Below are 16,314 nucleotides of genomic sequence, written 5' to 3'. Positions count from 1 at the left end.
TAGTGTTTTTCTCTGTGGATCCAAATTTCATCTTGTTACGGATCACAAACCACATATTTTCTTGCTTCATCCATCAACGTCACTTCCTGACAAGGCTGCACACCGCCTCCAGCATTGGGCTCTTTACTTGTCTCGTTTCAATTATGAGATTCATTTCTGGCCGACGGCTCAATATGCGAATGCTGACGCACTGTCTCGCCTTCCTATGGGTCCTGATCTGGCATTTGACAGGGATGAACTTTTGTGCTTCCATCTGGATGTTGCCGAGCAGCGGGTTGTGGATGGGTTCCCCATCACCTGGGACCGGCTGGCAGCTGCTACGGGTTCTGACCATACCCTCTCCCAGGTTAAACGCTGTATTCAGAAGGGTTGGCTGGATTGTCTGCCCACTAAGACGTCTGATCCATTGTGGAACTACTACGCTTTGCGTTACCACCTCACGGCTAGGGATGGTGTTCTACTCCTTTCCACCGAAAATGCTTCACCGCGTGTTGTGGTATCTACATCTTTGCGTGCTTCGGTCTTGCGCCTCCTTCACCAAGGACACTCGGGTGTCTCTCGCACAAAATCTCTGGCCCGTTGTCATGTATACTGGCCCGGCATCGACTCTGAAATCTCACAAAATGGTCGCTGCCTGTGGCCCTTATGCGTCACAGGCCGCCGCCCCGAAGTCATCTTTGTCACCGTGGCCTTTCCTGAGAAGCCCTGGGAGCATATTCATGCTGACTTCGTGGGACCTTTTTTAGGTACTTATTGGCTTCTCGTTATTGAAGCCTACTCTAATTTCCCTTTCATTGTCCGTTGCACGTCGCCTACCACTGCGGCAACCACCAATGCTCTAGCTCACATTTTCTCTTTGGAAGGCCTTCCCTCTACTCTTGTTACTGATAATGGTCCGCAATTTGCCTTTTCCGATTTTGCGGATTTTTGTGTCCGTCACGGTGTCATGCATGTCACGGCCCCTCCGTTCCATCCACAGTCAAACAGTGAGGCTGAACGACTGGTCCGCACATTTAAGGCTCAGATGAGGAAACTCCTGACTTCTTCTGCTTCTCCAATTCTGGCTTCTTACCGTTTCACTCCCATGGGCAACCACAGCCCGGCTGAGCTCTTACATGGCCGACAGCCCCGCACGCTACTTCATCTTCTGCGGCCTTCCACCCTTCCACCCTTCCACCTCACAGCCGCGGGTGCCTTCGCTTGGCCGGTTCACCGCCGGTGACCTTGTATGGGTACGAGGATATGGCAGGCGCCCAAAATGGAGTCCTGGCCGCATCTTACGACATCGTGGCCGATGCCTGTATGAAATCCAGACGGACACGGGTGTTGCAGTGCGTCATTCAGACCAGCTTCGGCCTCGTGTGCCGGCGATGCCTGTTCCGGATGCCTTTACACCACCTTCGGCTCTACCTAACGCTCAGGGTCCTGGAATCTCTCATTAGTCACAATGCAGCCCTCTCACCATCACATCAGTGCCAGCACAAGAACTGACGCGAACAGGAGACGTGCCCATGTAGGAACCAGATGACTACCATCTGTCAGTGCAACTCTACTCGCCTCCTCCTCCTACGGACGCAGACACATCGCCCATGTCTCCTGTTATAACAATCAGACTTGCCGCAACGGGTAGATTGGTGCACGGGGCCCCAGCCGATTCGACACCCACGTCTCCAGTCATCTCGACCTGTTATCATCGGGGACACTTCCGTCCATACGGGAAGCCTCCTCCTCGAGACTTTGCGGCCAGTCAAACACCACCTATGGACGTTAGCAATCTACATGCCACCTCCATCAAGATCTGTGCAAAAACTTCAAAGGGGGGAAAAGTGTTGTGACTCTCTGATCTTTCAAAGTGCCGCTGCACAGTTACGTGCGTCCTCTACATGCAGCGCTGTCTGTCAGCCATGCAGCAGCAGCGCCACCTAAGCGGCCAGCCAGCCAGTGGCCGCTAGACTCTGACTCAGTTATGATTTGACTGTTAAAGTGACACACGTCTTACTCTGTTTACTTGATCTGTGACTCATGTATCGCATGGTCCTTGAAATATATATTTGTTCAACTTGAAGTTATAACAATCATATACTGCAACACTTATGTACAGGACAAAGCCGACATATGGTATTGGTAGGTTCAGTTGATCACAGAAAAGCATGCATAGTGGACGCATTCTCTTTGGTGGATTTGTTGCACTTTCTAAATTATTTATTTACTGTACTGCATTGTGATGCATTAGAAACAATTTTTTTGTGCATAATATTTACAACACAAAATCTTATAAACAAACGTCTGGAGCATTTATGTAACCTATCAACTTGGAGTCAGCAGCATGAAGTCTCCTTGCCTAGCATCGTATGATCTTGTGGGGGCATTCTTCTGCGATTTGTCTGATGGTCTGTGGTTCACCCACATTCACAATGTGGGGATGGTTATTTATCCCACTTATGTGCACATTCTTTTAGTACTGACCATGTTTCGCATGGCAAGTCAAAACCCAGCAGTTTTTGGGTGATACATGGGACACTATTATCATGCTCTAGCAATACTAAACTCCGCTTCCATAGAAACTATCACTTTTGCTGTTGTGATGAAGAGTGGAGTCAGTTATCATTTTAATCATCAACACCTTGATGAACTGGTAGGTTTTTATTACCCACGATCTTTTTTGTACTCATTCGTGAGACGGCAAGGTGTAATAGGGCCCAGTACTCTTAGTCATTTGGTAGATGTTGATTTGATAACATCAGCAATCATTCTCGAGTTGTTATTTTGTTTGACATCTATCTTTTGTGCAAATCAACTGTTTAGCCAAACTGGTACAATATTCAGCAGTTGAGAAGATAAGATCCAGAGCAAAAGAATGTATGGTGGATAATGATGCTCTGATGCTCACCATGTTATTCCATATAGCTTTTGAATGATGATGTGTCTCATTCCAATTTTGTAGCTGTTTTTGTTAGATGCCTTCTGAAAGACAGAATTCTGTCTAGCGTTACCTCTAGGTACCTTGGTGTTTTATTATGAATGAAGTAGTTTCAAACTGTATGCTGAGTTTTCTCCTGGCAAGTTTTATTATTTACACGGCAGCAGGAAACCTCAGTTTTGGTGGTGTTTGGTTAGAGTCTCCATTTAAGGAACTATTTTCTCATGACAACTAGGTCTCCATTACAATTTCTTCAGACTTTTCAATGGAGCTACATCTTGTTGCAAGTACCCAACCAAGAGTGTAACCAAACTTCCTCGATTCTGTTTATGGTACGTCCGACTTGTACGAACTGAAAAGAAGTGGAACAAGGACTGATCCCTGTGGTAGGCTATTAATCAATTTCCATGGGGAGCTGATGTTGGATCCAAACACCCGGTCATTTAACATATTGTGAATCAGACAAGTGATTGGCCTGCAAAGAATTATGGGATGAAGCTTGTATATTGTGCCATCTCCCGACACTACCATAGGCCACTAATAACTCAATGAATGCAGCTGCAGTTTTAAGAGTTCTTTAAAATCCTGCCTTGATGTAAGTGGTGAGTGACAGAACTTGATTTGTGCAGCTTTGTTTTGCTCAGAAACATGCTTCTTCGAGTGGGACTGCTTCAAGTAACCTTGTACTTATTCTATTATGGATGAGCTGTTCTAGCAGCTTGTAGCCCACAGATAGTAGGTGTATTGGTCTATAGCTTTTAGGGCTATCAACTGGTTTGGCATGTTTTAATACAGCAATTACCTTAGAGTATTTTTAATTCTCGTGTTATATTGCTGGTTTGCATAATATCTACGAAGAAATGAGCCATCCTTATTTTGTGTACCTGCCACAGTTCATTAGGTATTCAGCATGGATACCGTAAAAACTTGTAGCTTTTCCTGGCTTAACATGTTTAAGTGCTGTCGAGACAACTTCACAAGTAAAGGAACAGGATTGTTTGGTTTTATGGCTTTGGCTTTTAGGGTTCTGGGTCCTCGTTTTGCTTTGATGTAGGTGCTTTGTCTTTTGGTGCTCTGGATGTCACTACTTGATGTGAAACAATGGCATTTGGTTTAACTGTTGTCTTATTCCTTGGTATGAGGACACCAATTCCTAGTTCCCTTAAAGTTCAGGCTCATCTACATTGTGGTCTCAAAATTCAGACTTTCTGCTGTGTCCATTCACTTTTGCCATTTTTCTGCTCCTAGCCTGTGTAGGAATTCATCTGATATTTCTTGATCACCATTTTCGAGGAAGTTTTGATACAACACTTCACTATTTTGGTACCAGTCAGGGATGGTAATTATGATGCCGAGAAATATTTTCCGAGTATTCTGTCAACAGAATACAGTCTTTGGATTCCCTTGACTCACAACATTTTCTTTGAGATTGTTCCAGTTTAAGTCGTTCATACTTGTAGTCCCTAGGTAATTAGGTCAATCATTAACCTTTCAATTAGTGAAATTTAAACAAATTGCACAATACCTATTTTCTAAAAAAAAACTGTGAGGTGGTATCACATAGTTTTTGTTCAGGAAGCACTGTAACTTTATCATCCAGTAGCTATCTTGTCTAAAACATTTTGTAATTTGATTTGATCATCTCATGACTTTACTAGATATTAAATAATATGTGCTGGTATCAGGGTGGTTTTCAGGATTTGTGGATATCCCAGGCCAACAGCAATAAAAAAAAAGGAGGAGTAGTAGGGAAAATTAAGCTATACTCTTCAGTTTGGAATATAGTTGGGTGCATCATAGAGTCTGTGAACAAATGCCAGCTGCCAATCTGAATGATCATTTGGGGGGGGGGGGGGGGGGGGGGGTGCAATGATGACACATCTTGTGGTATGCTGAGAGCTCCAACCAGAGAAAACGAGTGCCTCACAACTGACACTTCTGGTCACGTCCTTTCCAGCATGATTCCCTTCCCACACACTATATGAGACAGACCAATGCAATGTGGGAAAACTTTGTTTGTCAGCACCTTTTTCCCTGAGAGAAACGCCTTTTTGATGAGGTAATGAATTAATCCAGCACTTATGATGCAAGAGTTCATGCATAAATACTGGAGGAGAGAATTTCAGTGTGGAAAATTTTTGAATCAACAATAAAATAATCCTGGTATCCCCTAGACTGGCTGTGGCTTCACACATGGCATCACCTAAATCATTTATAAAGAATACGAACAGCAGAGGGCCTAGACCTCTGCCTTTGGACACCCCACATTCAGCTTGATTCACCACGTGACTGCCCATCAATTACTACAAACTGTCACTTTTCTGACAAGAATTGCAAGATGTCACAGAACTGAGACAATATTGCATACACCCACAATCTGATTAGAACCTGCTTTTATGAGGAATTGTGTCAAAAGGCTTGTGGAAATGTAGAAATCTGTAACTGACTCAAGATCCCACAGCAACAGCACTGATTAAACCGTGAGAATAAAAAGCTAGTTCTGTATCACTAGGAAGATATCTTCTTCCATAATGTTGGAACAGAGTAAATTTATCAAAGGAAAATTCAGTTGAGAAAACTAATAAATTGGTAGACAGAATTGCTGGCTGCTACTTACCTTCAGTAGGTGAAATGAGCACTACCGCTGATCGACACACACACTATTTGATCAAGAGTATCCAGACACCCCTGTGTAATGTGGAATTGACCATTGGATGTCACAAGAGGAGGACCCATCAGTACAAAAGGCAGTGAGCAGTATTGTATTCTCAGTTGAGAAACAATAACAGCAGAATGTGTATCGGGAGAGTGCAGTGACACTGAATGTACAGGGTGACTATAATTAAACACTGTAGAAATAACAGCACTGGTCACAATGACATCAAATTGCAATGTAATATTATCGGAGAAGGGGGAAAACGTATGGCAGAAGAAGAAGAAGAAGAAGGGGGGAATAAAAAAAAAAAAAAAAAAAAAAAAAAATAAAAAAAAATAAAAAAAAAAAACCTGTGTGAAAATTGATTAACAGATGATGCTGTATGTGTCAGAATACGTAAATGAAAACACCTGTCATACACACAACCCATTAAAGTTGGTATAAATACGCCATGCACACAGCTTTTCCTCCTTTCGTGTCTGCAACGTGTAGTGCACGGAGAATTGTCCGAACATTAGACACATCAGTGAACACGGTGCGTAAAATCATATGAAACATCCTTCTTTGCTATTTTGACCTGCCAGCTAGAGAGACCCTTGCTTTAGAATTTCTTGCTTGCATGGAACTGGACAATGATTGGCCACGGAAGATTTTGTGGGCAGACGAAGCCCACTTCCATCTGACAGGGTCAACCAGTACCACTTCATCCTGAAAAGGTGACTGTGTGGTGCGGGTTTACAGCATCATTTATCATAGGGCCACATTTTTTCAAAGAGACAGGTGCTTCTGGTACTGTTACCTGTACCGTCACTGGCAAGCGCTATGAGTGTCTTTTGCGCAACCACATCATTCCAGCTCTCCGACAGCGTGGATGGGATCATTTTTATGCAAGATGGTGCACCTCCGCACACTGCAAAACCAGTTAAGCAGCTGCTGAAGTGCCATTTCAGAAATCCTAGAATTATCAGCCCCCATTTCCCTACAGACTGGTTGTCCTGATCACCGGATCTTAATCCATGTGACTTATGGCTGTAACATGTTGGGTTCCATGTTCCGATTGCAAACTTAGCTGTATTGAAGGCACGCATTGCGCAACACATTCTGAACGTGACCCCGGAAACACTTTTATCATTTCTGGACCATGCTGTTTCTCTATTTCAAGTCATTGCAGAAAACGGTGAACAGCATACTGAACATGTTTTGCAGCAGTTACACGAAAATTAATATTCCGATTTGATTTTGATTGATGCTTATTATGTTGTTATTGGTCTCAGGACAATTAAAAACTGATGTGATGGATGTTTTTTATGCGGTTTTTGGCCTCACAACAATTGAAAACCGATTTTTCCCATCCAACATAATATGACCTTGCAGTGATGGATGGGCTCACATAACTAACAGTATCACATCTGTACACCCATGCACACTGAGTAGTAACAGTTAGTTTAACATCAAACGTACATCCTAGGCATAGTTGTACAATTCATTTGTCATCTGTAGTTAACCACTATTAAAATATGAAGCTTACAGTGCCAGTCTATCGCTAAATTTGATAACTATTTATTTTTCTTCTGCCATATGTTTTCCCATTTCTCTGATAACATTCCATTGCTATTTGATGTCATTCTGACCAGTGGTGGCGTTTCTGCAGCGGGCTAAAAGTTTAACTTTAATTATAATCACCCTGCAGATTAGTCATTGCATGTCACCTGTATAACATCTACATCAAGGACATTTCAGCCCTTACACAGCTGCCCAAGTTGACTGTTAGTGATGTGACTGTGGACTGTAAATGCAAAGGAACATCCACAGTTAAAGGAAGACCAGGCAGACATTACGAACTGACAGATACAGACCGTCAAGCAATGCAGAGAGTGCTTGCGAAAAACCACACGAAATCAGCAGAAGGAATCACTCACGAGTTCTGAAGTACTACTGACACTAATGCTAACACAGTGAATGTGGGTAAGTTGGAGTGAAGTCTCATGCTATACACTGTGGCAGTCTCAAGCAAAGGTTTGGATTTGGTGAATGCCTGCAGATGTAAATTGTCATCATGTGTAGTGCAAACGGTGAAGTACCAGGAGGTGATGTTATGGTATTCAAGGTTAGGGTGTGGTTCCCTTACTGCAGTAAAGAAAATGCTAAACGCAGAATGATAGAAAAACATTATAGAGCACTGTGTACTGTTTACAGTAGAGGAACACTTCAGAGGCAAAGACTGATTGTATGAGTGTTACTGCATCCTATCATAAAGCAGCATCTGTAAGGCAACAGTTTGTAGACAATAACAGACCTGAAATGGACTGGTCTGCTCAAAGACCCAACATGAAGCCAACAGAACATCATTGGGATGGTGTTAAAATGTTGGCTTCACTCCAGACCTCACCTTCCAACCCCATTAGCTTTTCTTGTTTTGACACTCGAGGAAGAATGGGCTGCCATTCCTGTACAGACATTTAGATGCCTACTGAAAGTGTCCCCAGCAGAGTTCAAGACATCATATAGGTGAATGGTGAACACATCTCATATCAATGCTCACCAATCTATTTTGATCAGATAGTGTGTAAATACTAACGCGAATTCTTTACAGACGAATGGAAAAACTAGTAGAATCCGACCTCGGGGAAGATCAGTTTGGATTCCATAGAAATGTTGGAACACGTGAGGCAATACTGACCCTACGACTTATCTTAGAAGAAAGATTAAGGAAAGGCAAACCTACGTTTCTATCATTTGTAGATGTAGAGAAAGCTTTTGACAATGTTGACTGGAATACTCTTTCAAATTCTAAAGGTGGCAGGGGCAAAATACAGGGAGCGAAAGGTTATTTACAATTTGTACAGAAACCAGATGGCAGTTATAAGAGTCAAGGGACATGAAAGGGAAGCACTGATTGGGAAGGGAGTAAGACAGGGTTGTAGCCTCTCTACGAAGTTATTCAATCTGCATATTGAACAAGCCGTAAAGGAAACAAAAGAAAAATTCGGAGTAGGTATTAAAATCCATGGAGAAGAAATAAAAACTTTGTGGTTCGCTGATGACATCGTAATTCTGTCAGAGACGGCAAAGGACTTGGAAGAGCAGTTGAATGGAATGGATAGTGTCTTGAAAGGAGGATATAAGATGAACCTCAACAAAAGCAAAATGAGGATAATGGAATGTAGTCGAATTAAGTCGGGTGATGTTGAGGGAATTAGATTAGGAAATGACACACTTAAAGTAGTAAAGGAGTTTTGCTATTTGGGGAGCAAAATAACTGATGATGGTCGAAGTAGAGAGGGTATAAAATGTAGACTGGCAATGGCAAGGAAAGCGTTTCTGAATAAGAGAAATTTGTTAACATCGAGTATAGATTTAAGTGTCAGGAAGTCATTTCTGAAAGTATTTGTATGGAGTGTAGCCATGTATGGAAGTGAAACATGGACGATAAATAGTTTGGACAAGAAGAGAATAGAAGCTTTCGAAATGTGGTGCTACAGAAGAATGCTGAAGATTAGATGGGTAGATCACATAACTAATGAGGAGGTATTGAATAGGATTGGGGAGAAGAGAAGTTTGTGGCACAACTTGACCAGAAGAAGGGATCGGTTGGTAGGACATGTTCTGAGGCACCAAGGGATCACCAATTTAGTATTGGAGGGCAGCGTGGAGGGTAAAAATCATAGAGGGAGACCAAGAGATGAATACACTAAGCAGATTCAAAAGGATGTAGGCTACAGTAGGTACTGGGAGGAGATGAAGTTTGCACAGGATAGAGTAGCATGGAGAGCTGCATCAAACCAGTCTCAGGACTGAAGACCACAACAACAACAACAGTGTGTGAAAGGGTAAGGTGCCTGCCTACCTGTTTTCAGAAGAGGAATGGGATATGTTGGGTGGAAGGTTGGAAACAAAGGTTAGGTCACTCAGCTGTCCAAGGCTGAGAGAGATCCTGTAGTGGGGAAGAGGCTAGAACACAGTACATGTTCCAAAGCAGATACTTTATTTTCTTTATATGCACTATCCCAAAAGATAATTCTATGAGGAATGAAATTACGTAAAATAAAAATTTTAACTAAAGTTACAAACACTGAACATAGGTACTTACGTTTCTGTACATTATGAGCACTGCACAAATCTTCTCTTTGTTTCCGCAATGTTAGTTTCTCAATCTGCCATATCATGTCCACTTTTGTAATCTTCACACCAGTCACCTGGTAAGGATTCCAGTTAAGCACGTGAATGATACCTTCAAGCCACTTCTTTTTACTACCGTTCACAACTTTCGAAACCTTGAAGTCAAACCAGTGACCCAATTTATCTGTTCCATCCAGACTGTAATTAACCAAAACAGTCTGGCCACATTCAATCTTTGTAATGTCCAGAAGTTTACGTGACATTGGCCGAACTTGTGACAGCTTACACAACATGTCTATCTCATCGATGGTGCTGTAAAGGGGGTAACGTGTTGTTTAAGAAAGGAAATTTCTTTAAAAGATTACATAAAAAATGTTCAAGTCCTGCCCAACAAATGACAATTTACAAAAACAAAATACTGATTGCATGTAGGATAATGTCATTACAGTGATTTCACACAGTAAATAAAAGAAAGACCAATTTATTCAGGTTTACAGAAACCAGTGTTGACTGCAATACACTCTTTGAAATTCTAAAGGTCGAAGAAGAAAGGACAAAATGTAGGCTGACATTCACAATAAAATAATATAAAAGAAACAAGAATCTGTTACCACTGTATACAAGTCTAAGTGTTAGGAAGTCTTTCCTGTAGATGTCTGTCTGCAGTGTACCATTTTATGGAAGTGAAGCATGGACAATGAACAGTACCGATAAGAAGAGAGTAACTGAAATGCGTGTATGGCATATTTGGCAGGGAGTCCACTTTCGGGGAGTTTGGCTGCCTCGTGCAAGTCTTTTTACATTACACTAATTTGGGGCCTTGTGTATCAGCGGTGACGAAATGACAACGGCGACATGAAAATCTCTGACCTGCAGGGGACTCTATCTAATGGCAAAAAATAGACCTGATCTCTTTGAGGACGTCCATGCGGAAATTGGTGTAAGTGTTCATGACGCAGTTGTGGCAACAATGATTACCAAAGAACAAATAGCAACTAAAACAAGCAGAAAGATATACATGTTCAGTAAACTGGGTAGAAAATCAGTAGTATCGTATCTCAATGGGGAACTTGAAACTTTCAGCACAGGACAGGAGAATGTAGAAGAACTATGACTCAAGATTAAAAGACTAGTTGACCATGAAAGGGATAAATATGTACCAAGTAGAACAGTAACGGCACGGACCCTCCATGGTATACAATTACTGTACCGAAACTTCTAAGGAAACAGAGAGTACTGCATAATAGATGTAAAACAGAGCTTAAACCATAGATAGAGAGGTGCTGAATGAAACACATCTGACTGTCATGAGGGCAATATGAGAAGCCTTCAGTGATTATTGTAGCAGACTTCAGTGATTATTGCAGCAGAATACTGTCAAATGATCTCTCACAAACCCCACATAAATTCTGGTCATATGTAAAGGCTGTAAGTGCTACCAACATTAGTTTCCAGTCTCTAATGAATGAGACAGGAACTGAAATTGAGGGTAGTAAAGCAAAAGATGAAATGCTTGAACGTGTTTTCAAATGTTCCTTTACAAAGGAAACACACGAGAATTGCCACAATTAAATAGTCGTACCACTGAAAAGAAGAGTGAAATCAGTATTAGTATCAATGGCATTGAGCAATAGCTGAAATTGTTACAACTGAACAAAGATCCAGGGCCTGATGGAATGCCTTATCAGATTATATATTGAATTTGCAGTCAAGTTAGCCCCTCTTCTAACTATAATCAATTGTAGGTCCATAGAGCAAAAACTGTGCTCAGTAGTTGGATGAAAGTGCAAGTAACATCTGTCTACAAGAAGGGTAGTAGAAGTGATCCACAAAACTACTGCCCAGTATCTTTGACACTGATTTGCTACAGAATATTCTGAGTTCACACACAATGAGATATCTTGAACAGAATGATCTTCTCAATGTCAACTAGCACGAATTCCGAAAACTTGGATCACTTGAAACGCAACTCGCGCTTTTCTCGCATGACATACTGATACCTTTGGTTCAAGGCAGTCCGGTAGATGCAGTATTTCTGGATTTCGGAAAATTATCTGACTCAGTATCACATCTATGCTTATTGTCAAAAGTTCAATCATAAGGAGTATCATGCAAAATTTGTGACTGGATTGAGGACTTTTTGATAGGGAGGACACAGCATGTTATCTCTGATGGAGTCATCAACTGATGTAGAAGTAACTTCAGGTGTGCCCAAGGAAGTAGGTTGGAACCCTTGCTGTTCATGTGTATATTAATGAGCTTGCAGACAATATTAGTAAACTCAGACTTTTGCAGATGATGCAGTTATTTATAATGAACTATTGTCTGAAAGAAGCTGTGTAAATATTCAGTCACATCTTGGTAAGCTTTCAAATTGGTGCAAAGATTGGCAACTTGTTTGAAATGTTCACAAATTTATAATTGCACACATCGCAAAATGAAAAAATATAGTATCCTATAAATCTAATATCAATGAGTCACACATGGAATTGGCCAACACATGTGAAAACCTGGGGGTAACACTTTATAGGGATATAAAACGAAATGATCATATAGGCACAGTTGTGGATAAAGCAGGTGGTAGACTCCAGTTCATTGGTAGAATTTTAGGGAACTGCATTCAGTCTTAGGAGACTGCAAATAAATCACTCTTAAGAGCCATCCTAGAATATTGCTCAAGTGTTCTGGACTTGTACCAAACAGGATTAACAGGGGATATTCAATCTATACAGAGAAGTGTAGCACGAATGGTCAATGGTTTGTCTGACCATGGGAGTATGTTACAGTGATGCTGAAGGAACTGAACTGGCAGTCTCTTGAAAATACATTTAAACTATCCTGAGAAAGCCTACTAACGAGGTTTCAAGAAATAGCTTTAAACGATGATTCTAAGAATACACTACGAGGCTATGTATCACTCACATAGAGATTAAGAGGACAAGGCAAGAAAAATTACAGCATACAGAGAGGCATTCAATCAATCTTTCTTCACATGCTCCTTACATGAATGGAATGGGAAGAAACCCTAATAAGGTAATGGAACATACCCTCTGCCATGCACTTTGCGGTGGTTTGCAGAGTATGAATGTAGATGTGTTTGTGTAGCTCTGTTAAATAGTTGTGGGTGGACAAGACACACAAGCTACTAGTTGTCCCACAGTGCCCACATGCTTCTCATTGAAGTAGGAGTCTACCAATACGAGATTTTCCTCCTCAGACTCACTCGAGTACATCCACTCTGACACACCACATGTTCGAATATGAGTACTTGAATGAGCATATGTGGTTTAGTGAGGCACCTGAATTTCACCTTTCTCCTCCACAGGCTGAACATATCTCTTTCAGCACTCTCATTGCCTAAAAATACACAGACAACAATATGAATTTTGCACATTACTGTGAAATTTCACAGGCAGTGAATGGGACCTCATCAACCTATAGGAATGGACTCTACCTTCTTCAAAAGGCAAAAAACTGTTAAGTTTTACATCTGTTTTACATGTTAGGCATTTAGCCTATATAAAAGAAAACTATGGGCTTAAGCTAATTCAAACAAATGATAATCTATGTAGGTGAGACCTGCTATATAATGGCCTTTCAGTTTACAGTTGAATATTTCTACCTTTTGAGGCTTTCTACTGTATCTCTGAACACCATCAAAAATTTACTATGTGTCTTGCAGTGTGTTGCAACAATGAAGTTTTCAGTGACCACCTTCTCCAAAGTATTTTCAAGACTCAAATGTACTATCTAAACACATGCTCTTGAATTGTAAAAAGCCACTCTTATGGAATCTCAGTTTCTTGTTTCAAGTTTTTCTCTAATGATTGCAATTCACCAGTTTTCTTTGTGATAAAACCAGCATTTTAAGCAACAAAAAACCATTGCAGGTTCATTTTTCAGATAATTATCATCTGAAATGTGTGAAGATGGCACTTAAATGCGTAATCCATAATGCTAAAATGACTGTAAATATTTTATATATTAGCTCCTCAGACAATAACAAATGAAATTTTAATAAATCAAAGAATTCATAATCTGGGTCACATTTTATTATTTCTACAAACATCCAGTTTTCGTTTTTCAGAAACCATCAGATCTATTGAGGAAAATAAAAAATTAAAGTGTTTCCGGATTTTTGAAACATGAAGATGGTTCTGTTATATACAAACAGAACAAATTTCTTAAGCTTGTTACCTTATAAAGGCAGCAACGCAGAGGACGGGTAGTCGGTAACTGGATGGATTAATAATGTACACGATACGTAGGTGGCGAACTCCTCGAAGCTGTGTTTTTCTTTTGTACATGTTTTAGTTCATATCCTTTGCACTTTCAGGTTCATTTTACAGTACTGCTACTGCTGCTGACATATCAGCTTGTTTTGAGTGTTATTAATTCAGGCTCTATTACGTTCAGAAGTTAACCATTGGAACACATTATCATATTTAATTTTACTAAAATGATTCGTAAAATTAAGAAACTCTTGACAACGTTTTTGGACTTTAATTACTATCAATAAATACACTGACAGAAAAAAAACTTGCAACAACAAGGAGGAGTTGTGCGACATGACTGCGTGTTTATAACATCTGAAAGATGTCAATTCAAATTTCACGGCAGTCACACGAGAGTGCCTCTAGCAGTGCCACTATGAGGATGCAAATCAGGTTTGCTTTTAAGACATGCTGTAAAGGCCTTGAGCATTATGACCAGAAGTGGTGGGATAATGTTAGTCACGAAAGACTTTCAGTGAGAAAAACGCCACTTTGTTGAGATTGAACAAGGTCGTGTAATTGGGCTACAATAAGCTGAATGATCCTCCTGTGATATTGGAGAAAGACTTGGCAGAGATGTAGGCACTGTACACGGCTGCTGGCTGCGGTGGTCACAGGAGTGTACAGTCGCAAGTTCCACACTGTCGCCTGATAAACAAAGTAAGAGCCTACAGAATATCAGGTCAACTGTGTGGCTGTATTGAAGAGTTTTTAGCAAACAGAACAAAGCATGTTGTTCTCAATGGAGAGATGTCGACTGACGTTAAAGTAACCTCTGGCATGCCACAGGGAAGTGTTATGGGATCATTGCTTTTCACAATATTTATATAAACGACCTAGCAGATAGTGCCGGAAGTTCCGTACGGATTTTCGCGGACGATGCTGTAGTACACACAGAAGTTGCAGCATTTGAAACTTGCAGCGAAATGCAGGAAGATCTGCAGCAGATAGGCACTTTGTGCAGGGAGTGGCAACTGACTCTTAACATGGACAAATGTAATGTATTACGAATACATAGAAAGAAGGATCCTGTATTGTATGATTATATGATAGCGGAACAAACATTGGTAGCAGTTACTTCCATAAAATATCTGGGAGTATGCATACGGAACGATTTGAAGTGGAACGATCATATAAAATTGATTGTTGGTAAGGTGGGTGCCAGGTTGAGTTTCATTGGAAGAGTCCTTAGAAAATGTAGTGCATCAACAAAGGAGGTGGCTTACAAAACATTCGTTCGACCTATACTTGAGTATTGCACATCAGTGTGGGATCCGTACCAGATCGGGTTGACGGAGGAGATAGAGAAGGTCCAAAGAAGAAGGCATTTCGTCGCAGGGTTATTTGGTAACCGTGATAGTGCTACGGAGATGTTTAGCAAACTCAAGTGGCAGACTCTGCAAGAGAGAGGCTGTGGATCGCGGTATAGCTTGCTTGCCAGGTTTCGAGAGGGTGCATTTCTGGATGATGTATCGAATATATTGCTTCCCCCTACTTATACCTCCCAAGGAGATCACGAATGTAAAATTAGAGAGATTCGAGCGTGCACAGAGGCTTTCCGGCAGTCGTTCTTCCTGCGAACCATACGCGACTGGAACAGGAAAGGGAGGTAATGACAGTGGCATGTAAAGTGCGCTCCGCCACACACCGTTGGGTGGCTTGCGGAGTATAAATGTAGATGTAGATGTAGACTGGAAGACAACTCTGAGCCAGATGTCGCACTCCACTAACCCCAAACCACCACCATTTGCAACTTCAGAGGTGCCAAGCAATGGAGGGCAGGGTGGAGATCTGCAGTGTTTTCTGATGAAAGTCGATGCCAGTGATGGCCACGTGTCGGTTAGGAGGCCCGTTGAGGGCCTGCAAGCCAACTGTCGATGTGCTAGACACACTGGACCTACACCTGGAGTTACGGTCCGGGTTAAAACCCTCGTGGTTATTATCATCCCGTGCACCCTAACTATGGAACTGTACATGAATCTGGTGACTTGACCTGTTGTGCTGCCATTCGTGAATAGCATACAATCAGTTGTGTTCCAACAGGATAACACTCGCCCAAAGACTGCTGTTGTAACACAACATGCTCTATAGGGTGTCTACATGTTGCCTTGGCCTGCTGGAGCACCAGATCTGTCTTAATGGAGCACATATGGAACATCATCACATGATGTCTCCAGCATCATCCACTAACTGAATTGACCAAGTGCAACAGGTGTGGAACTCCATCCCAAAAACTGACATCTGGCAGATGTACAACACATGCATATAAGTTGGCATGCTTACACTTAATATTCTGGCAGTTACACCGATTATTAATGTACAAGCACCTCACATTTGCAATGGCC

At 41.4% G+C, this 16,314-nt stretch overlaps 1 protein-coding gene across 1 annotated transcript in view; it reads right to left on the bottom strand.

The window, feature by feature from the left end:
* Positions 1–16,314, bottom strand: part of LOC126291646 (E3 ubiquitin-protein ligase UHRF1-like) — a 163,284-nt gene that overhangs the window by 86,224 nt on the left and 60,746 nt on the right. Inside the window, exon 5 of the mRNA XM_049985213.1 lies at positions 9,667–10,007. Coding sequence (XP_049841170.1) covers positions 9,667–10,007 — 341 coding nt within the window. The remainder of the gene's footprint in view (positions 1–9,666; positions 10,008–16,314) is intronic.

Source organism: Schistocerca gregaria, chromosome 9, assembly GCF_023897955.1.
Source record: "Schistocerca gregaria isolate iqSchGreg1 chromosome 9, iqSchGreg1.2, whole genome shotgun sequence".
Lineage (NCBI taxonomy): Eukaryota > Metazoa > Arthropoda > Insecta > Orthoptera > Acrididae > Schistocerca > Schistocerca gregaria.
Note: the sequence above shows the minus strand (reverse complement) of the source record. Positions and strands in the feature narration are given on the sequence as shown.